The 24,364-nt window shown below is 42.9% G+C and overlaps 1 protein-coding gene across 2 annotated transcripts in view; it reads right to left on the minus strand.

The window, feature by feature from the left end:
- The window catches only part of PLEKHH1 (pleckstrin homology, MyTH4 and FERM domain containing H1), a 51,209-nt gene extending 40,677 nt beyond the window's left edge, over nt 1-10,532 (minus strand). For both annotated transcript variants that reach the window (XR_009114575.1, XM_058025973.1), the window contains exons 1-2: nt 10,470-10,532; nt 4,796-4,971 (exon numbers count right to left, since the gene is read on the minus strand). Coding sequence is in view for 1 of the 2 variants with exons in the window: in XM_058025973.1 (XP_057881956.1) it covers nt 4,796-4,936 (141 nt within the window). In the remaining variant the exon portion in view is untranslated. The remainder of the gene's footprint in view (nt 1-4,795; nt 4,972-10,469) is intronic.
- Between the last annotated feature and the right edge of the window lie 13,832 nt (nt 10,533-24,364).

Consider the following 24,364-nt stretch of genomic DNA (forward strand, 5'->3'; position numbering starts at 1 on the left):
GTCTCAGATTTAAGCCCAGTAATGCAAAGTCTCTTCTTTCAAGTGACACTAAGTTTTAATCCACCAAAATGCAAAATTTGAGGAACACTTCATGGAATTTGCTGTACTTACTTATGTTTTACAATGAAAAGAATGACATAGAAGAATCTTCAGAAGATTAAAAGAATCATGCTTGAAGAAGAAAAACCATAAAGGGAACTAAGCTCCTTTTCTCTCCAATGCATTTTTGATAAAGCACTGGAGCCAAGTATTCAGGTTGGTAACTAACAGGACCAAACCAATATATCTGAAAATGGACTTATTTCTCTTGGGTTGATCACCCAGAATAGATGTGGCAGCATTCCCATTTCCATTTGCCTCCCTTCATATGGCAGCAAGACAACTCTTCTTTCCATCCATTCTCACTGACACAAGAGCAGACTGACCCCTACCAGCAAACGTATCAAAAGGCACATCCATGTAGACACCTCAGTAGCCACACAACTATAAAAGCAATGACACAGATTAAAACCATGAAGATCAAAACCTGCTACATTTAGCATGATACCTCCCACATTTGCTTTTTCAGTGGAACAATCAAATACAACAGCCTCTGTAACCTAATATCCAAATCAAGGATGCTGCTTTGGCAGAGGAACAGAGAGATGCCACAGAGGACTGCAGCCACACAAAGCTGCTCTGACCAAAGAGCCTCCTTGAAGACTGAGCTCCAGGCAATCTGACACGAATAGCAGTGGTCTGTGCTTCACGAGCAGGGAGTCCCCTTCAGAACAGTGATGCACCCATCCATTTATCTTTTGGTCTCTGGACAGTCATCACCACAGACAGGTAGCAGCAAAACATACTGGCAAAAGAAAGATGCTAAACAGAACTATTGGGGATACATAACATGCTTTGTGAAACAAAGAGTGTTTAAGACAGTAGTTTTAGAATCATTGGTCTTTCCTAGTTTTCTGATTAAGTGACAGGCTCTACATCCACAGCAGAGATGAATTTCTGGGCCTTTTTGCCAAGATATCCTCTAATCCTCTATATTCTCTAACTAGAGGATATAACTAGATATCCTCTAACAAGTCAGTCCTCCACAAGGTGCTCAATCTCCATGAAAGACTCGGGTTATTTTATGAAGACAGAAGTGAAGAACTCCTTGTCATCCCAAAGCAGTTCCTTTGCATTGCTAGCAGTTATGGCTCTTGATCCGGACAAAGAATCTATGTTGGGACCATTCCTGATCACTAAAAAGTTATGAAACTTGTGCAAGCAGGGCAACCTGGCTAAGTTCCAGCCAAATCAATTACTTTTGTCACCCTAATTCCTTCTGTAGCCTTAAATGAACTTGTATTTGTCTTAATTTCCTGTACTACATTGTTGAGCTGTCCTACTATGAACTGTTAAATAACTGCTGTGTTCCTGGTGTACATGAAATCATTATTTCACTCATCCCCAGTGTCAGCACTCTCACTGGAGCACATTCAGATTTAATACATACATGCTTGTAAGGCTCTTTCAAATCCCTCAATGAATTAATAATAATGCTTGGTATTTACACGAGTCCTTTCATTCAAAATGCTTTATAATTTGACAAATGCTACTAAGCAATGTGACCCAAGTCACACAAAAAAATTAATAACCAAGCCAAATGCACGGAACTCTTCTTTCAAGCACTAGCCCAGACAGCTTGTATGGGAGAAACAGGACCAGTTGAATAGCCATGCTTGCATGAGACAAAAGATCCATTTTCCAAATGTTCATTGTTTATTAAAATAAGACAGAAGCAGGTTAAGTTACCCAGATGGCCTTTCTAGAAACTGCAAAAGATCTTCCCATCAACCATTCACACAGGCTTTCCCTCTCCTATGGCTCAAAAGAGGCTACATAAAATTGAGTGAAAAAAGTTCCTATACCTCTCAGCTCTATTTTTCTCCTGCTGTTCTGCTCCAGAGCTCACTCTTAACCAGGTCAACTTGCTGCCGAGACAACAGCCTGCTATGTCACTCACCAGCAGAGTATCCCTTTTCCTTGCGTGTGTACAAGAAAAATAGGGTGAAAACAACTGCCTGTTTCCAAAGCAATCCCTGCTAATGTCTACAAGGTAGGAATCAGGGGTCTTATGCCCTGTGGGGTCCAGCAGGATGGCAGAGCTTTGTCTGGGACACCAGGGACTAAGGCCAGGCTCTGCGCAGCTTGGGCAGCTCTGTGCAATAGCTGAGACCAGGCTATCAATGTGGAAGTTCACACCATGTGAACTAGGGCACTGGCTGTTAAACCACTTGGTTTTAAATTCCCCATGTTCTGAACTGCGATCTAGATTATTCAATCTAAGCGGATTTTAAAAATCTCAAGTATTTAAACTGTTAGAGCACATTGTACTGCCAGTGCCAGGCATGAGCGGTTGGGTTTTCTGTGAGTTAAAATAGTAAAACCTGTCTTGAAATAATAAAATTAGTTATAAAAAATAATTTAAGCTGTGAGGATCAGGTTTTCAAGCCCTTCAGTCACTTCCACACCTATGACAACCTAGGTGGTAAGCAAGTATCACACCCCTGTTAACAATGCCCTTCACTTTCACCATCTAAAAGTATTTAAAAGAAATAAATTCCTGTTACTGCAAACCATATTGGGAGGCTCTCAAGACAATGCTTACCACAGGTTGGCACACAGCTTCAAACTGTGCAGACTTCACATTTTTCCAAGATCACCCCCCCTCCCTGCCCCAAAAAAACCTTCCTCGAAATGCAAGACTTTCCATAAATCTGAATCTCTTCACTCTCATAATGAGGAAAAAACCCTTAAAAATCACAGTTGCTATAAAATCGATGACAAAAATCCCTGAAGCTGCCATCACTGGACATAAACCAAGCAGCTCCTTCGGTTCTGCATCACTGCCCACGTGAGGGTGAGAAGGATGCAGCGCAGGCAGGAGCCCCTGTTGCTGTGACTGCTGGGGTGTCCCGTGGTGACTGAGGAGAAGGGGAGGAAGGTCTCTGAGCAAGTCATCACAGCCCAGCTGGGAACCTGAGGCCCAGGACATTTCCCAAGAGAAGTGTTCAGCATAAGCACTGCGTGTCTGAGAGCCTGCTGGAGCTGCCCCACGGTTCCTGCTGAGGCTTTCCCTTTCCCACATGACATTTGGAGTTAGGAATTGCGAGCCTGTTAGCTCTTTGACCCTTCAAGTAAAGCTACAACAGCACTGTAGAAGGAGTTACAGAATAACCTGACCACTGAACCAAGCTACTCCTTCATCTCAGCAAAGGGAGCATCGCTTTGACTAAAAGGCTGGATAAATTACAGCCAGGCCCCTGAAGCAGATGCAAATTTAATTCTCTGGCATGACCCACAAACCTCACTACAGAGATAGTCAAAATATATCTGGCAAGTCTGTTCTCTATAAGGAAGTCTGGTAGGTGGGCTTGTCTCATGTGTGGGTAGTTGGGAAGTTTCTCAAAGCAGAAATTAATAAAGCACAAGGACACATCTCAAAATGCAGCAAACTTACAAATATTACATATGAATACTGGTTGTCTTTAGCACATCTATACATGATTTTTTTTCTAATGTGCCTCTATCTAAATGGACTTTACAACCACTTTCAATGTTTTTTGAGGTAAGTAATCACTAAGCTCCACCTCAGAAATTAATTGGAAGAGATGAAGAAGCTGCTTAGAATTGCACAATTCCTTAAAATATGAAGGGTGGAAAAATGTCCCATGCAGTATATGACAATAGTGAAAATGTAATTACAGGGAAAGCAGGGATGAAAATTACACCACTCTCAAGTAGCTGTCACCTGCATGTTTTTACATCCAAAACCAACAAACAAGAATATATAGAAGTTACATACAGAATAGAGTAAAAGTGAGTTTAGAACATATCTGTCATTGGGTATAGTGAACTGCAGTCAGCTGTACAGATTTTGACTTAATTAGTAAACTGTTTTCACTTTCCTGTACAGCAATTGAATATCTGAGCAATCTTGGACTGAACTGTGATAATGTGTAAGCCACATTTTGAAAAAAAAGAAGGAGCTGCCCCCAGCAACCTACAAATTTGGACTTCATACAAATTTAGTGAAAAAGTTTTAATTCTAATTGAAAAACAACACCATTTAAGGTTAAGAAAAATCACAAAATATTCACACCGTGACAAAAACAAGCAAAAAACCAAAACTCCAATAAAACCCTCAGATCTTTACCAGTTCTCTCCTCTAGAATGCAAACAAACTCACACGAGGGCACTTGAAGGACATTAGTAGAAGACGTCTCTAAAACCACAGATGCCATGTAAGTTTCTAACATCCAGATCTCAAAATATCTGGCCTTGCTCTTCAGTATCCCCAGAATGTTTTGACTGGATATGAAGTGTTATTCTAACACTATGGCAATACATGTATCCCTGTCTGGGCTTTTAACATTATAGCGTAATTTTTACTCCTCCATACTTTTCTATTGCCACCCAAGTTATGATCCTGCTGTTCTTACCCAAAACATCCATATTTGCTCCGCTGTTGTCTCAATCACTTCAGATATCCAGAATCTTGCTGGTACAGTGTTTTCCACTAGAGTCCAAATGCTTGGTGATTTTGCAGTAAGCAAGGCTCATTCTTATTATGCCACTTTACACCATGACAGGTACATCTCTGCATCTCAACTGATAAAGCAGAGAGCAAAGATGTACTGTAATCAAGAAAAAAATCCTCACTGCAAGTAACAGATATATTGGGTAGTTTGGCATTTGCAGATTTTTTGTTTTTGCGTCATAACTCATTGCAAAGTAGAAGAAGTCACCTGTGCCTCACCTTCTCAGCTAACAGCTCTCGGATCTTGCTTGCCTGCAAGCGGAATTTGAAGAGCTGGGACTCCAACACAAGGCATCGCTTTTGCCAGTCCATACAGCTGCCATTCTCCACGGTGAGCTCTGCCATTGTGATGTTAATCATCCATTTAGGATGTCGTCTGAGGTGCTCTAAAAATCCTACAGAATCGAAGGGAAAAATAAGTATGTATTTTAGAAGGACAAACTTATCACCTCTGTGCCTAGTTTTCCTTGGTCCCTCTTATAGAATTGGTAACAAAGGCCATTTCTTCTCCAAGCAGAAGATGAAGTGGTACTACCCTGAGTCACTGATATTGCCCTCTGCCAGAGGTCACTCTTAATGGATAAACGTTTACCTTTAGAATGAGTAAATAATTTACTAATGCATTATACTGTATATTCCAGAAACAACCCTGCTGCCACCCTTACAGTCTTGCTCAGCCTCTACCCAGACATTAGAGATACTTTTTATTCCTGCCTCCTTTGTTCCGGTATGGCTGTAAACCCTCAAGTCACTAACACCTCCTGCCTCAGATATCATACACACATTTTCAGCTTGGGTCACCAGTGCTTTATCTCAAATAGACTGTGTTAAGATGATGTGACGTATTAAGCAACTGTTCCCAATCCCTAACTACTTGACACATACAGTTGACAGTAAGAGTGGAAGTGCCCCAGTATCCAAACAATTGCTCTGTTAAAACAAAGAGAACCCATACAGGAATAACTTAGGGCTAAAGACAAAATACGCTGTTCTACTGAAGTCCTTGTAAACATCAAAAAATATATACAGCCCCAGAAAGTGGAGAAGGCTGTAGTTTTTGAAGACCTTTTACTTTCCTACTCAGTAACAGTTTAGACATTTCAGATACTTATAGTAAAAGACCCAAAAAAACGTAGGCAATAGATGTTCTTAACCAAATTCAGGTATTCATGAACAAAAAGGTCAACTCAGTTCAGCAGCCAGCTATATTATGAAACAATAACAAATGTTTACAAAGCTAGAACAGCTGTTAGCTCAGCTTCATCACAACAATAAAATCCTTACTTGTAAAAGGAACTTCTCACCAGCTCCCAGGCAAACTCACAAGTCTCAAACTGTGACAGATGAAGGAACAGTCTGGGATTTGCAAGAAAGCAACGAAGTCACTCTGCCTCATCGCCCTTACATCTGCATCTCTCTGCAGAGAGGAAAAGTTTAAGATGTCCCTCGAACTGTATCCACTTGTTAGGATACCTGGTTCATATTTTGCATGTAAGACTTGAGATTCAAATTACCATGAGTATACATAACAGTGTGAGTACATATAACACAACAAACCCCTCTATCCAGCTATACTGGATAGAGCACTCTCATGTTCTGAGTTAAGGAAGATGCATTTTATACCCTTTGGCTATAAACATCACCTGTGAGTTATTTTATGTTCAGGTTGCTTTGTTCAGTAATAGAAAGTTTCCCAGACAACAGGTTGCCTCTTTTCCAATGACTTGTGAAATATTATTCCCGAAGGTAGGTTTCAGTAAAACAAGACAAAGGTATATTCATGTTCAGTACTGAAAACACTCCACAATAGGAAAGAAGAGCACTTTGCTACAAGCAGCACACTTACTGCTGTAGAGAAATAGAGGCCATCCTTTTCCACAGCCCGTCCAGCACACTGCTCTGATCTCTAGCCTTAAGTCCTTGCCAGGCATTTAACCAGGGTACCTTTGGTACACTTTTCAACACTGCAGTGCTTCCCTGTAAGGTAGTGCTATCAGTCCTTCCCAAGCTGAAAGAGGGCACTAAGTCGTGGAATGATCCTACAATACTGTTAACTTTGTTTACAGCTAACACTGTTTTGGACACAATAATTCAGCTCTCAAATGTAATTCTGTTCTCTTTCATACAAGTGTATTTTTCATATTTTTATGTAGCTTTCATACAAGCTTTTGGTCTTTATGAATTAAGTTTAAATCCAAAGAGGATATACAAATGAATGGGATGGACTCTAATGACACAAACCGAAATGAAACTGATGTACCAAACAACTTAAGCCAAAACAAAAGTAATTTTCCACACAGACCATAACTTCTGGTTGAAATAAAATACCCCTGTTCAGAATAGGGGGTCTAGGATGGGATAGGTGTCCTGAATCATTGCATGTTATTGTTTATTACCACAGACTACTGCATTTTATATTCCCTTTCATAAATGAACACTGCCCTTCCCTAGAACCATGCTGCAGTTCTCCCACTATTCTTATTATTCTAGAACCTCATGTCTCTAATGAGCTGCCTTCTAATTACCAGCATAAACATAACCATAACCACCTTGTATCTGTTAAGTCTTGTAGATTACTACCTTTCAGTTTAGCTAGGGTTTTTTTTTTCCTCCCTCATATTTACACCTTGATATATTTACAGATACCAAAAGCTTTACCTTAAGGACCTCAGTTTGCAAGGCTAGAGACAAGGGGCTCCTTTAGTCTCATAAGAAAAGCTCCCTGCTCTCCCTCTGCACCTGTTCCAGCTTCAGTACACATCACATAAAAGAGCTGGCTCTTCTCACTCCCTTTCATAGCCATGGGTGACCACAACTGCATCTGAAAGGCAGCATGCACCCACAGCAAAGCCTAGTGTAAAGGCATTTAGCACTTTCCCCTCTCACAGGCAAGGCCTCATCTGATTGCCTTTTTTTTACAACCATATTGCACTGGTGGTTGACATTCACAGACAAGCTGACACAACTGCAATAGAGGAATTTCAGCTGACTTTTCCTTTGTAAACGGCAGATGTGGGAGAGCAGGAGGGTAATTACAAATGGACTGGAACAAAATATTAAGCTCAGGTCTATGCCAGATCTCTGAAAGATCAAATTCTCTGTACCACAGGCCATCACAGCATCACGCAATAAGACAAGAGGCAAAGGGCAGAAACTGATGCACAGGAACTTTCATCTGAACATAAAGAAGTTTTCTATTGTGCAGGTGACTGAGCACTGGAACAGGTTGCCCAGAGAGGTTGTAGAGACTCCTCACCGGAGATATTCAAGAACCATCTGGATGCAATCCTGTGCAATGTGCTCTTGGATGGTCCTGTTTGAATAGGGACATTGGACCAGATGACCTACTGTGGTCCCTCCCAACCTGAACCATTCTGTGATTGCAAAATTCACCATGGTAACCCTATGATTGATTAGCATAACTATAGGTTATATTTTTAATTACAGACAGTATTTTTAACATTTAAAAGGCACAGCTTGGTTTTGGGTATCTGGAAGAAGTCTCACTGTTTATGCAACTGAGTCTTTTTCTCCTCTACTAATTTTAAAGAGTGCTCTGCCAGATTTTGTGCCCACTTTGTTACTTCTTCGAATGCGTGATTTTGTTTTGTGTCATTAGATTAATCCCCTGTGTCAGTAGCCAATTCTACCAGTAAAATACTTACCATCTAACCACCCCCTCTCCAGCACTGTGTTGTCACATTCTCTCTTGTCATTTGTCTATTTACCATTCTTCTATTAATCCCCATCTCCTCCACTTAAGCTAATAACTTCCCCATGTGTCATCATACCAAATGAGTTCTGAAGACTAGATATTAGAATTATAGCTTTTCCCCCTAGCAAAAACCTTACACTTTTTCAGAGAAAGATACTGTATCACAAAGTCTAATATTTATCTCTAGAGTACAACTTTATTTACAAAACTTATTCTGCATTTTCATTTACCATTAAAATAGATTGTTCCTTTCCCCCTGTTCTTCTGAATGTAAGCAGTTCATCTGTACTCTGTGAATTCCAATACCAATTTCACTTTGACAGACTGCCTTTAAATCACTTCTATCGGATCTGCCATTTCAGATGCCCTTTTTTGTAAGTCTTTAACCATCTTTTTCTCAGCACATTTTTTGATCCCCCCTCCCACATATTGGTCCTCTTCAAATCAGGTAAAGAATTTATAAGGATATACTTATATAAAACTGTCTTTTTTAACCCTTACGCATAAGAAAAAGGTGGGAGCCTGATATTTGCAGAGGCAGTACTCTTATTTTAGGGATTCAGAACATAGGAGACAGCCACTCTACTCAAACAAGCTGAGATTTTCAAAACTTCATTCTGAAATGCATACAGCCACTTCTTAAAGAGCAGCTTGATTTTCAGTGTTAAGTATCCAACTGATTTTCAGTGTTAACTATCCAACTGTCAGTGACAATAATGGCAGATAAAAAGCCCTTAAAACTCTCTGGGGGAAAAATGACCCAACCACCTGCTAAATGCAGTCAAAATTAGAGGTCTCATGCATGTATCTGTAAGTTTTGACCAACATCAGAGACAGTTCTGACTCTAACCACCATATCCAAAATAAATATGATTATATTTACTTGTAATGTCAATATCCAGTTTTAATTCTGATGAAGCTGAAATTTAAGTCAAGATGTCATGTGTTTGGGGGTTTTTCTTTGTGTTTTAAGACTACAAACAGCTGATGTTGCAGATGTAGGTGGATCCAGAACTAGAAATCAAAACACTTAGGAGACTTTGTACATTTCCACCTGAAAAGCTGAAATAATCAATCAATGTGAAGACTTTCAGGTGCAGATACAAATGCAAGTAAAGTGTTTACAGCTTTGTCCATGCAGTGCAAACAATAAAGACAAGTGAACCGCTATTTCCATATTCCAGATGAGACTGCTCAGTTCAGCAACAGATTTACTCAGGCTGTCATAGAGGATTCACAGCACAGCGGGACTGCAGCTCTTAGCACCTGCCCATAAAAAGCACCAGTGTCTGAACAGCAGAGCTGAATACTGGTCTAACTTCCAGCTGCCGTATTACAACAAAAGGAATCACTAGAAAAGCGATAAATGAAAGGGAAGAGAGTTCTTCTCATGTGACTGAATTGGCATCAAGGGGTTCAGCAGTACAGGCAATGGGCAAAACTCAGGGGGGAAATCAACTACTATTAATCGACACCCTGTCCCCAGCCACTTCATTTTCCACTTCATACTCGCCTCACCCTTCAGCTTTTTAGCACTGAGGCCATTGGAATTGCTCAGCCACGCAGTCATTTCCCGCTCAGGAGTGCGGCCTGAGAAGCGCAGAGCATGGGCGGAGAGGGGCGTGGGGGAGAAAATAACACAAAAAGCTGTGGAAAGGGCAAGGAAAAGGCTTGTCGCGGACCTGGGGTGGGAGGGAGCAGGGAATAATTTCCCCTCAATGTCCGCGCAGGTGGCTCAGCTAGTAAAAGCGCCTGGGGGCAGGAAGAAGGGCTCCCAGTTGTGCTCTTCTACCTGCAGAGGTCTTGCCCCGCACACCGAGGCGTACCAGGAAGGCAGAAGAGACCGCTGAGCTTACAGACATTTAGCTTTGGACTGCATCTCCCCCTTCGTGTGGCCATTCCTCCCTCCGCTTCTTCCATGCCTCTTCAGGGCCAAAGTCCCAGAGCGAGAGCAAACCTCAGTTATCAAAGATGCCACAACATCAGCCCCAGAACGCTCCCGCCAGTCCCCTTACGGTCACCCTCACGGGAGAAAGGCAAGGCGGGGGAGGAAGGCTGTGCCAGCCGGCCCCGCGCAGACCGGCCCTCCGGAGCCCCCGGCCGCCCTCTGGCCCTCCGGAGCCCCCGGCCGCCCTCTGGCCCTCCGGAGCCCCCGGCCGCCCTCTGGCCCGCGCTCACCTCGGCCGGCGCGGGGGTCTCGGTCTCTGCCCGGCGAGGCGGGCCGGGCGCGGCCGGCGGCGTCCCGGGGCTCCCGACCCGCGGCGCGGCGGGGCCGGCCCTGGCCGCGGGCGGCTGCGCGGTGCCGGGCGGCAGGCAGGTGCCCGGCACGGCTCCCGTCCCATTCAGCGCTTTACCATTCCCTCCCCGGTTTCCTTCGGGCGGGAGAGCCCGGCTCAAATATCAGACACGGCCCTCCCGAGGAGCGCAGGAACTGACATCAGCCGCCCCGGGCTTTTAACCCCTTCCCGGGCTCAGCGGCGAGGCAGGTGGGGCGGGCAGCGCAGGGTGCCGGGGCCCGGGACTCGACAGCGGCAGCCGCGCACTGCCCCGGGCGGGGACATCTTCCTCTCCGCCCACCCTGCACCCTCGGGGGCTGCAACCGAGTTTCCCGAGATCTCCCTCGCAGTCATCTCCCGGACATCGGAGGTGATGCTGCCCAAACCGCCTTAGACCTCCGGGGCAGCGGCGTTTTCTGCGCAGCAGCCGGGCTGGTACCTGCAGAAGCACGCTGCCCTTGCCGCCTCTGGAGCCCTGAGCGGCTGGCGGTCCGTACGAAGCTCTCGTTGTAGGCAACCCCAGGGCATGACGTGCCACGACAGAGATGAAAACCAAACTAGTGTAGTGGTCTCCTGAGCAGAAGACACCAACCTACCTATACATGTACTGTGGCCATTTCTCACGTAAAATGGCTTAAACAAATAGGTCCAGGGCTTCAAGCGTTCCTAATGATAGCTGGCACACAAAAACGTTATTCAGACATCACACCATCACTTACTGAACTACTTTACAGGCAGCAATGCCTTATATGAATATATGGTGACATACAGGAGGATATTGCCCATGTCATACCAAAACCTGGTGATGTTTTACTGCCTCAGGAGGCTGGGCACTGGCAGCGAGTGAGTGCACACACCACGTGCTGCTGGCTGCTGTCCTCTGCCCTGGCCACTCCCTGACACCCCAGGCTCGCCAAGCTTGTGCTCTATGCTCTCTCCCTTTGTGTTGAGCAGACCAGAGCATGCAAATGGCAGTAAAAAGGGACTGGAGACAGATGGGTGTGGTAGGACTAAATGTCCCCAGAGATATGGACCTCAGACCACTGTGTTTTAAAGCAAAAGACCCTTTGTTCTGGTTTAGCAACTACGTGTTACTTATTCCATTATCAGGCTCATTATTTCCATCAGAGATACTTTTAAAATGTCTGTATGAGGCTCCCCTCAGTAGAGATAACAACAGTCATTCTGATGTGTATCTTTCCAGCCATTTTCCAAGGACCATGGGCCATTCACTGCCATGACAGTCTGTCTCATCTCGAGAAAATGAGTCTGGCTTGTTGGTGAATGGCTGCACCAGAATTATGATATCTTGAGTGGTTATGAGAGATCCATGAAAGCTCTGAAACTGTACTTTGGCACCTCTTGAGGCTACTCACACAAAACAGGGCAGTCTGAAATAAATAGGCTTCAACAGTCTATGAAGGAAGCACACAGAAGAACTGAACAAAATTATCTCCAAGGACACTAAGCAACACTATTCACTTGACATGGTTAAACAAGATCTTAAGAGTTGTTATCTGGCTCACGGATACTGTCTGGTTCAAGACCTGCTGTTTATTAAACATTCATTGTAAACTTTTTATTCACGCTGATAGTGTGCTTTCACTGTGTTTCTCTGTCTCAGCAGAGAAACATTGGGTAGCAAATCACTTACTATGCAAAAATGAAAACACTGATGTGATTAAGCGGTTAAAATATAAAAATATAACTAAAAACATAAGGTCAAGATTTGGACACTGGAGTGAATAAAGGCAGACCGAAATCTACATCTCATTATCCAAATAAGTAGTCAGATTTCCAAAGACTCTGAGGACCCTGCAGTTCCCTAAAGAAGGTTTCGCTTTAGATTTCTCATCTGTTTCCAGTTCCGTGGGAATTTGGTTGAATGAAGCTGCCTGTTCCTAGCTAAGAGACAAAGCCTGCATTACAGAGCTGGTTCAGGCAGAGAGCAGGAATGCACTACACAGGGATGGCTGAGGAGCCAAGTGGAGACAGGCAAAGAACTGAAAAGAAACAGGCATCTGGGGAGGAGCTCTCCCATTTGGACAGGTGAGCAGGGACAGGCAGAGACCAAGCTGACTGTCGGGACAGTATCATCCATAAAGATTTCTCCAGCAATTCCCAGTAGAAGGGGCTCCAGTTGCCTACAGTCTGCATGTTGTGTGTGAGTCTGTATTAATCATTATGCCCCGTGATCAAGGAATTGTAATAAAGAACCAGAAACAGCACAATTTGTGCCTTCCTATAGGTATTTCAGAGGGCAAAATGTAGTTTCATGCTTTACAGAGTCCACTCCTGAACTGAGGCTGGCTGAAGACAAAGTGAGAAAAGGAGCTATTCCCTTCATGCTCCATCCTATTCTTGCTCCTTTCAACTACAGCATGCTAGCAGAATATTTCTTAATCTGAATTTTGTAAGCTATTTTTATTCCTCCTTTAAAGGCACTGGTCAAGTTCTCTCATTTGCACCAGCAAAGCCAACTGGATCATATCATTCACTGAAACGTCAATATCTGGCCTTGTGTTTTTCCCAGGCAATGAAGCTTGACTGCCAGGACATTCCTCAGCCACTGAACTTTGTATAAAGTACCTCCCTAAGAATTGCCTGTGCACACCTTGCTTTAACCCCTGGAGGCCCAGAACCACATCAGCACTCACACAACAATGTTCTGCCATGTATTTAATGCAATTATTCTTCAAAGATATGCCTCCTTATATCTTCTGTCACTTCTGTTAAAGTATTTAACAAAATTATTGTTAAAAATAATCATGGTTTGCCTTAAATTATGCAAATAGAAAAACAATTTATCTTCAGAAGGAGAAGGTTGTAAGAACAACCAGTAATATCTCATTGTTCCCAAATTATTTCCCTGGGCAGTTGTCTTTAATATGGCTGCTCAAGGACTGTGTGTCAGGTCTTTGCAATCTGCAGACAAATCATTCATCAAAACGTGAAATTTACCATAAACAGCAAGTACCTTATTGACAAAACAAACTCTCTGGCTGATCCAAGAGAACTAGCTTGGCACTGTCAGACTACACTGTTAGACTATCCTTATCACAGCACAAGCACAGACTGCTTTGTTCAGAGCACCATAGCCAAGATACCTAAATAGAAGGACAAAGAGATAAATGAGAGTGAGGGGTCAGAAGATGAGAGCAGAATGAACTCTTTCTCTTAGTAAGCAGTTGTCATAGTTCTGCAGGTGGGAGAGAGCACTGTGTTCCAGACACAGTGCTGCTGAAAACTTACCAGATGGGCAAGGACGCCAGCCAGACCAAAAGTTCACGTGTCAGAGCCCCACTGAAGCCTCAATCCTGTGTGGGAAAAAAATTGCACAAAAAAACCCCAGTACCTTGAAACACCTGTTTGAGGTATTTGTCGCTCTCCACAAGCAGCTCGGGCTTCATATTGTAGTTCTCTAAATTCCACCTGTGTTAAAAGCTTAAAAATGTTGAAAATGGCCTTTGTGCCTAGTCCTCTTTCTCTCTTTCTCCTGGGTTTGCAGTGTGCTGACAGACACAACACAGAGTTGCGACCCCCCTGCCTTTCTTCTCTTCTAATCAGCAATGACAAGTTCATGCAGCATTAAAATAAGAGACTGGCAGCTGGGGATCACCTTGCTGCATAAACCAGTTGCTCGTGGGAGGACCCGGTGGGAGGGCCAGGAAACCATTGCCCTCCAGTACTCTGTCAGCTGGATTTGATCGTGTTGTGGTCATCCCGTCACGCTTCACGCACAGACACTCATGCGTGTTATTCCAGCCAGAACTTGAGCAAGAACATATGTTTTATATATACTGTCTTGACTGGTACAGAGCAAAACAATGGAGAATTACCATTTTCCTTAGGGAGTCATCCCAGGGGCAACTCAAGTGTTATCTTCAGTATTGACAGTTCTTGCCTTGTTTCATCTCTGGGTTTTTCCAGTTTCAGCTTCTAAGTACCAGATTTCACTATGTCTTTTTCCAATAGATTAAGAAGTCTTTAACTATCATTAAAGTAGCCTGTGATAAAAAACTTACCTTTCTTCTCTATAAAAATACACACAGATGTAACATCCCTTACAGTAATTAATATTTTTTAATGCTTGTATTCCCATAGGTTTATCTAGATCATAAATTAGACAACTGGATCTAAAAAAGCCAGTTTGGGATTGTTGTGAGCATGCTCATGTGTGCCTGTTCAACTCTTGTTTCAGAACAGGGAAGAAAGGAGGATGGCATGTGGGAGTCTTGAAGCCGCAGAGAAGGAAAACAGTCTTTACATGCGTATTTGTTTTGTGTGGTCTTCTTGCGTCTGGCATTGGCTGGTGTGCAGCTCCAAAGGTTCCCACATACCACAGCACACTTTGAATCTGTTTCTGAGTCAGTGCAAGTGGTGCTGCACGTGATGCAAGTCACAGGTGAACTGTGTCAGTCCAGATGCTGCACAGAAAGAGGGTGGTGACAAAGTGCTGGAAGGAATCAGGAAGAGCCCTGGAGAGTTGGAGCCCCAGTGCTGCGAGAGAGGGCCACATGTGCTGCTGCAAGGGACAGTCCATACCCCTAGGACCTTCCTTGAATAGCAGGAACAGGTCTTTCCTCCCAGGGGGAGGGAAGCTGAGGCAAAGTAGGCAACAACCTACGGTAATTTTCCTTCCCGAGGTACCCTGTGAAATGCCAGGAAAATACCTATTTACAGAGCTGTCTCTGGAAGCACAATGCAAAAAGCTGCACTGGAGAAAGAGACATGGGGAGCAGGGCACCAATTCATTTATAGATTGCTGGTTTGAATTCAAGCCAAGTAAAAGAAATAACCACTGGTCAGTTGCCCTCTGACAAGCAGCAGCAGCAGTGGCAGCTGTATGGACAAACTGGTCATCTCAGCCTCATTTTTAAACATCATCTGTCTGAGGGGCATGTTTATTAGGGGAGTGCTGAGGAGGCAGTAGTTTGAGCTGCAGGTAGCCAGAGGAGCTCCATGGAACATAGACCCCCATTACTGCTGTTGTTCAGTACAGTTCTGCACCCAGCCATCACTAAAAATAGCTTCTCAGCATAAAACTCAGACCACAAGAGATCGTGGGGAGAGAACCCATGTCTGATCCTCGCCAGATTTGTGAAAAGAGTCGCTGGATTGGAGAAATTTGGGCAGGCTAGGAGAAGATGTTGTCCTTGCCTATAGCAGAGCTGGGGGAAAATACTATATCCAGGCTTGTTACATCAATACTTCTAGTAAAGACCAAAGTAGGTGCCAGCTTGCCCTCTGTTTGGGTGCTGAACTTTGGGATGGGCACTTGGGGCAGCTGTGTAGTGAGAGGCAGGGGAAGCTGCACAAGACAGTCTCTGATGGAGAATCCCTGCCCTGCCCTTCCACAACCAGCGGAGGTCTGCACCGGCTGGTGGGGGAGAGAAGACACCGGTAAGAGATGGGGCTAGTCTGTGGGAAGGGTTTTGGCTGCCTTCCCAGTATTGCACTGGAGTTATGCCTACAGCTGCCAGATGTCAGCATAGGGTGTGGAGAAGAACGTGGTTCCCTGCTATAGGACTCCTGCTTGCAGAGCTTTTGTTGCTGAAACCAGCGTGCAGGTTGTCCTCCATAAGAGTGCAGGAGGGTTTTTGGCTCTGTTCCTGGTCTCACACCAGAGCCAGGCACACAGTTTCCAGACGTTTGTGATCTTTGCTCTGGGATCTTTCAGACTTGTCAAGGCATTGTGTAAAGGGAGGAATTATTTCACATCCACAAGGAGGGTGGAAATGTTGAGAGCTCCTGCAGAGATCCCTCTGCCTGCTTCTCTCAGGAGGGGTCGACCCCGGGTGAGCAGTGTTGGAGAGAGCTCCATGTCTACACAGATGAGATCCCCAGACAGCACACTCTCAGAACAGTGGTTGTTGAGCTTCCCTGGCATGATTGTTTCTGGCAGTTTCCATGGTGATCCACAAAACCAGCATAGATCTCTTTGGGAACGCAAATAATAGAACATGATAGTGCATTTGCACTTTTGTACTGTCAGCTGAGTTCTAGGGTCAGTTCTGGGGTCAGTCCTGGGTCTTGCCCCCCTCCCTTCCTGGGCTGGTAAGGAAAACATTTCTGTGCCCTTCCCCAAAGGGCTCAAAGCAGTAGCTCCCACTTACAGATGTTACAAGCTGCCATAAGAAGGTTCAAATGGTATTGCAAATTGGTTTTTGTGGACAACACTGGCAAGGGATGTCAGCAGGGAACCCAAACAAGCCATGTCTGATAGTACTTCGACTGCTTGGGATTAGTGGGAAGCACTGATGTATCACAGCATGATCCAGTGTGCAAGCACATACACAGCTATGACATACCTGTAAATTTCAGGAGAAAACCTGCACCCTGCCCTCTCTCCTGCTATGTCTGGAAGCACATGGACAAAATCTCAAACTTTTATCCTTGGTCACAGATGAAAACTATTCACAGGCAAGGAACAAACTCAATCTTACCACCACAGTACCTGGCCACCAAGACTTCACCCTCTGCTCTCAAGATCTGACCCTGCCATCTTATTCATTACAGAAGCAGCGAGTGTTGCTGAGCACACTCTTCCCCACGCAGTTTGGAGGTGCCTGCCTGATACCCACCCACTCCTTTGCATGCAGCAACAATTGCCAAACAGCACAGCTGCCAGGATGAAATGACATGGGGGAATGGGTTGAAGGCTATTTTTCTGATCTGCATAATTTTTGTGATTCAGCTTAAGATTCCAGAAAATTTCTGGAGGGGAGGGGTAAAAATTATAAAGGATAATATGGCTTTCAAACACAGCCAGCATGCATCTTAAAAAGGAAACCTAATTTTGTGTGCCTCCACCTCTGGGCAAAATGTTCTTGGCTTGGTTTCAAAGGTGCTGGGAAATTCAAGGGTTGGGTTTCTCTGAAAACCAGCCCCAGGGTTGGTTGCACCACCCGGCAACAGGGTGACCTGGAAAAGGTGCCGGTTTTGAAAATGTTATCTTAATCTAAATTTTTTTTTCATTTTGTAATTTCCTATCAATGCGCTCTCCCTGGGAGGCTCAAAGATTGATCTAGAACTTGTCTTTCATTCTGTGCACTGCCTGAAGCAGGAATCCTTGTAAGAGAAATGGCACCTTCGCTGTAGGTTTAGATGGTGCTTGGCTTTCATTGCGCTGACTGCTGCAATGTAAGAGATTCCCACCCCTTTACTCATGCTGAGCTCCCTTGCCCAGAGCCCTGTGTGTCCACAGGGGAGCTTCTGAAGCCAAGGGCACTGCCCAGCCTCTCCCTCCGTCTGTGATTGTCTCCCCTGCTCTGGGGCAGCCCTGTAACCTCAGTCCCAGTGTGGAGGTGTAACCTCAGTCCTGCTGTAGAGGTATCCTGTGTCTCCTTGCACTCTCAGAAGCCCATGCCAGGATGCAGCACTGGACACACAGCCAATTAAAACAATTCCAGCAGCTACAACACAAAACTGAGTTAGGGCCTTCTGCAAAGGATGTCATGAGTAATTTTTACTTATTTGTTTAATTAGTGTTAATTGCACACAGTAGGAGGTCAGAACTCTGCCCGCAAATGCTCAGTTGGCTGTGAAGTGTGAGTTCTAGAAACTCTAGCGAAGAATTTCATTCTAGAAACTCTAGTCAAGGGACAGGAGAAGGAGGGGGATTTGCATTTTGTGTCACAGAGTTAGTTTCATTCACAGCACACGAATGAAAGTCTGGGAATTTTTTTTCTGGACCAGAAGGAGAAAGAGGACAAGAAGTATAGGAAGTTCATCCAGAGGGCTATCAAGAGGGTTAACGGGCACCACAGACTTTGGCACGTCTTGCTGGCTGCACACGAGGTACCTCTCGAGGCAGGTATGGGCACTCCACCCCTGTCGCACATACGATGACTTGCTTTGGGTATCTAAATCTGGGGGGGCTGGGGGCGTTCAGCTTTTCCCTTTTGGGGGTTTCCTTTCTGTCAGAAGGGTCTTCCCACCCGTAGCCGCTCTAGGCCGCACCGCCAGCGAGCTCCGCAGGCCCGGGCCCAGCGCTGTGCTCCGGCGCCGCCTGGCGGCGGGAGGCGCACGGCGGGGCTGGCTCCGGGGCTGGGCCGTATAATCCTGACTCAGTGGGAACTTGGGTAATTATTCTTAAAAAGCACATAAGCTTTGGACATTGGATCATTGGATTGTTTTGCTAGATAAACATATGGCACTGTGTAAGGGAAAAGGGAAAAGTGTTCCTAAGTCAATGATTGCATACATTAGCTATGTTCAGTTCAGCCATTAATTCAAAGAACTATTTTCTCTTTTCTCTATTTTCCCAAATCTGCAAAGCCCTTAAGACTTTTTTTCTGTAATATTCATTAAAGTTGGACCCACTTCCACTCTTAAAACAGGTCAAAATTCAAGCCTGTTTTTTCGGTAGAAACCACTTGTCTCCTCCCAGCCTTGATTTTTTCCTCATAAGAGCAAATTGACATAAGTCATTACTATTTATATTTGCCCAAAGATTATTTTGCTTCTCTGAAGACATCACAGATATCACAAGTCATATATTAAACCTTTCATAAATTAAGAATTTTAACAAAACATTTTTGTGCTGGACCAAAATTACAATGCCATTCTTCTAATCAGCCAAAGTAATGCTGCCATTACCACAGGGAGGAGTTGCTTTTGCTTTTATATATAGCAGAGTTTCAGAGCCTGAACTGCTTTACATTCCCTCTGCAAAGCAGTGTGTGGCCATACAGAAACACAAGGTACTGGCTCCAGATTTCTATAATCTTGTCTGCAATCAGTGTTCACAGTGCTCTATCTGGGCTTAGATTTATGTTTAAGGTAAGCCTGCTGCAATAAAATGTATTCTGTGAATTGTAGCCACGTAGGCATAAAAGAGACCAAAATCTCTGGGAAGTGTCCTGAATTTCCAGTAGCTGCTTACACCATTATCACAAAATCAATCACAGATGGTGCTTTTGGTGTTGGCAGGTTGAAAAAAAAAATCTCTTGGCTTATATCCTGAGCACATTTGATGTGGACTGACTGGACGGGATCGTGACAGCCCATCATCTTGTCATTAGAACAGAAACACTTTCCTGACTGCAACAAACATTTGGGCAAGGATGAACACTTTCCTTTAAATAGCAAACTTCAGCCTTAAATAGTTACACTTTGCCCTTGCTGTTTGGCTCTGCATACCAAAGACTTAGCTCTTAGCAACGTGAAATCCCATCCTAATTAGCTACTGTTTAACAATACCAAGCTCCTTCTGTTCTGGATCTACAGAGGAGGGGAGCATTTCATATCAAGCCCAATGCAGTTCAAGACTTTTTCTTTTTCTTTTTCTTTTTCTTTTTCTTTTTCTTTTTCTTTTTCTTTTTCTTTTTCTTTTTCTTTTTCTTTTTCTTTTTCTTTTTCTTTTTCTTTTTCTTTTTCTTTTTCTTTTTCTTTTTCTTTTTCTTTTCCTTTTTCTTTTCCTTTTCCTTTTTCTTTTTCTTTTTTTCTTTTTCCTTCTCTTTCTTTTTCTCTTTCTCTTTTTTTTTTTCCCAGTGGAAAGTAGCCCTATATGTTAAACCTGAGCCACTCTGTATGAGTAAAAGTGACACTCAAGAAATGAAACCAAACATAACCTGGAGAATCACTTGCACAAAGCATCAAGACTCATGTACCTCACTAGAATAAAAAAAACACCAGATGACACATGCAGCTCTGCCCAACATAAATGCCATTGACTAATGATGATCATCCAAACATGTGGGTTTGCACTTGGTCCCTTTTTATGCTATTACAAATACTTTCCTCACCTTACAGCATAGACCCTGGATTCAAGTTTCTTTCCTGGAGCAGTCTCAGGATACACAGAATGACAAGGCAAAGTCGGGTTTTTTCAGCCTTTCAAGAAAGCTTGTTACAATCTGTTTCACTAGCCTTGAAACTTTGACCTAATTTCCATCTCACAAACTTACTCCTAATGATAACATTATTCACAATAATGAAGACTGTATTATGACCTGAAATGGGTCTATTTTCTTTGTATTCCAATATTTTGTGGTTATATATTTTTGTGTAATTTTCTATATATTGTGAAGTTGCACAACCCATGTGTTCACATTCTTTAAAAGAAGTCTTTTTGTCTTTTGAAGTGAACAAAAGAAGCCCTTATTGAAATGGCTTTGGTGCCTATTTTAAAGGGAAAAACTCCACTGTCATATGACACACTCCCACAACTGCAGGTGAGTATAAAGCAACCTGGCATAAAACCTTTCCTCAAAAATCTTTGTTGAGATAAACCTAAGGCCACAAGTCTGAGCCACTGTAAATTGGATCCTTGATCCTGTAATATAATATCCAGCAAAACTTCATTTTTCAGCTCCCAGTGCCGCTAAAGCCCTGGAGTCGGGGACTGAAATTTGTTGAGGTAAGTCCAGCATGTTTTGGTTTTTCAAAATCAGTGGGTGCCCCTATGAAGCATACATCACTACATCCCCTGACCTCCTGCTCCATGGAGATGCAGACAGCTCTGCAGAACTACTGTTTTCCTAAGATGACAGAGCTAAAAGACCATGTGCTTAGCCAGCTATGGAGTCTGAATAAGGGCTAGATGGTAGAGCTTGCTTCCAGATAAGATTGTTGGAAATTATTAAGTGTCATGGAGAAATCTGTATTAGTTCCTGTCAGTGACAGAGTTTGTATTTGTTACTCAGACTGGTAACATGTACTTAAAAAAATTAATACCTTTGGATACCCAGATATCAGCATGGACAAGAACCACAGAGAACTGCTCAGACACTTAAAAAACCAAATTCTGCAGATAATTTTCTCTCCTTCTGTCATCCAGCAGGTGGGAGGAGAGCAACACAAATAGTGAACTATAGGGTTAATGGTTGTAGCGTTCCCTGGGAACGCCTGATTTGCTTGTGCACATTGCAGGGTGTATCCAGTTGCTCTAATTTTCATATGACTACCTGCCAGCCTCAGGGAACATGGCAGAACCCTTTTTAACTCTCTCTCTTGGAAACAAAGGAGTTGGATGTCACAGTGTTTGATATTCATGGGTTGTGACAAAGGGATACAGGCTGGGGTTACAGGCCTGCTGTCAGCAGGTGGGGGCAGCTTGGACATTGACTTGCCTACCTGTATCTTTTTACTCATCATGTACACATCAGTTTTAGATGTTTCTGAGGTGGTCTCAACACATCTTCTTGGGAATTCTAGAAAACAGTGCTCTGCTATGCCAAAAATGCCCTAAAAAAGGATAATTAGCACAAGTCTAGTGGGGTTACTGTGCCAGAAAGTGTTAATTTGACTGCTGAGATGCCCACCTGGTAATGAGCTTTGGTCTTTTTTCCCTTTCCTGATCATGGAGCAAGGGCAATTAGAATACAGGAACTGTAAAAATTGGGGTAAGGGTGTAGAGACCTGGTGAAGTGTAAGGGAAAAGCAAGCAACACCACAGTCTGACTCTCGAAGTGGGGTTTGGGATTTCCTAGTTTATCCAAGTTTTACTCATGGGGCAGTGATGTTTGCAAATAAGTAACAGCTAAATGTTCATAGAATTATGAGTACATAAATGTTTTATAGTCAGTACAATACAGTTAGTAGTGTTGGCTCATGCATGGGATTGTGCTAGAGAAACAGCTTATTTGGGGAAGATGTACTTTTTCTTTGTCCTCTGGTCTTATTACAGGAGTTGAGAAGAACATGAATTGATGGTAAAGGCTGTACCTCTGAGATGGGCTAATAAAGAACCCTTAATAGCTTGTATTAGGATAAACATCCCTTAAGAAAAAAGCCTGCTGAAAATGTAGCTGACTCCAAATGGATTTCATAAACTGATGTCATATTTGGCTGTGTTAAAGTATAATAGAATATTTCTCCTTAATAGCATGCCCAATGTTACAAGAAAATTTAAAATGGCTTTGAACCAAAAAGCAACTATGGATTTTTTTTTCTGAAGAAGTGAAATTCAGTCCTGACACTTTTACTCTCAATTTCCCCTTCAATTAGCTTGTATTTTCGCTTTGGAATAATATAAAAGAGGTCATTTGGTTCCCATTTGCAAAGTCAACTACAAAAAACAAACTTTTGAAAGCATTTGGTGGCATAGGTGTGATAGAGGTCAAATTATGAAAGTGAGTCTTACTTATGAATCAGAGCCTAATCTGGGCTTCCTTCTGACTCTCATTTGACCAGTTTAGGATCTGTCTCATGTGGTTTGTCAGGATGTTATAAAACCGAATGTATCTAGTTTGACCATCAGTCTGTGATTATTTTGCCTGACTTCAGCCACCCAGGAGTCAAGAAATAAACCTGAAGTACTCCTGTGGCTCCATCTATCATCAGTGAGGATAGGGAAACTTGATTAGTCTCCTTAGGATGGAGCGCATCATCGTGCAGAAGTGTCCCGTTCTCATGACTGAATAAGCAGCGAATTGCAGCCCTGCTGTCAAGGCCTGGATCTGTCCATAGATAAAGAGTGACAACTAATTGTGCTGATGACTTTTACAGCTGACCTCAAAGGTTCAGCAGGACCTCTCCTCACATTCAGCTCACTTGATTGGTTCTGTGCTTCTGTTTCTGAAGTCGATTTCTAACGATCAGCACCAGTTTTACTAATTATAACTGTGAGCTTTGCAGGATGACAGGGATTATTTGGTATCTGGAACATAATTTCTGGTCTCTTCTACAGATCTCTGGACTGAATTAAGCAGGCATTCATAGTCAGTGTAAAATATTCAATAATTGTAAGTTACAATATAACAGAAAAATCTAATTTCTTTTGGACATATCATGAACTAAACATTCTACAGGATTATGTATTTACTTAATTTCATTAAATTGTTTACCCAAAAGATCTTCTTAATAATTTTCCAAAATGAAGATTTACTCTTTAGACAATATTATGACAATCCCTATGCAATTTATGCTGGGGCAATACCTATTGATGGGGAACTTTGCTGTCTAAGATATAGATGAATATTTAATGAACTAGTTATTTATTTAGCATATCTAAAGAGAGACAGTCTTTTTCATCTGACTCTTCTTAGTCATCAAAAAGATTTGGGACCATTTAGGTCCCACCCTTCCTAACCCACTGACATTTGTTGTGCTCATGTGTTTACTGTGGGGCTGCTACCAGGACAGAAACAAGATCTGAAAACAAAGGAAGGAAGGAGTTATTTTTTAAAATAGTGCACTAACCTCCCTGTGCAATACTTTAATGTGTTCTTCATCATATGCATGTATATGGCAGGTGAAATACATTATGAGATTAGGACACTGCTTGTTCAGGCTTCTGGATAGTCTTCAGTCCTCTGTGATGAACTTCAAACTTCTTTAGGCTGAGGCTATCTGGTTAAATGGGAAAAATATTCCTATGTAATGCATTCTGAAAGTGACATAACAAAAATAAGGTAACAGTGAAATATCAGCTACTCTATTCAGTGGAGACTGCAAGAGAACTCTTTTGCTAGTGAAACTGTTGTATAACTCAAATATTGATTGTTAAGAATAATATTAATTTATGTTAATTCTAAAGAAAGTAATTTCTGTATTCATTGCTATGAAGAAAATGAATTGAAGCAGCATTCTGAAAATAGCTGCAATAATTTATACAGTAAAATTATGTGGTTTATTTTGTTCCCAATGAAAAAGTAAAAACTATTATGAGAAAGAGAGTGTATGCTCTGTTTTAGGTACAATCTCCCAGAATTTTAGAATTATTAGTAACTCAGACCCACAGGTGCTTTCATGCATAATGGCTTAATGCAATAAATAATAACAAAACAAAAGATACCACTGAAGAAGAAGAGTCTCTCAGAGACCACTGAATCAGAGTAGAGAATAGGACAA

The sequence above is a fragment of the Melospiza georgiana genome, chromosome 6 (assembly GCF_028018845.1).
Source record: "Melospiza georgiana isolate bMelGeo1 chromosome 6, bMelGeo1.pri, whole genome shotgun sequence".
Taxonomy (NCBI): Eukaryota; Metazoa; Chordata; class Aves; order Passeriformes; family Passerellidae; genus Melospiza; species Melospiza georgiana.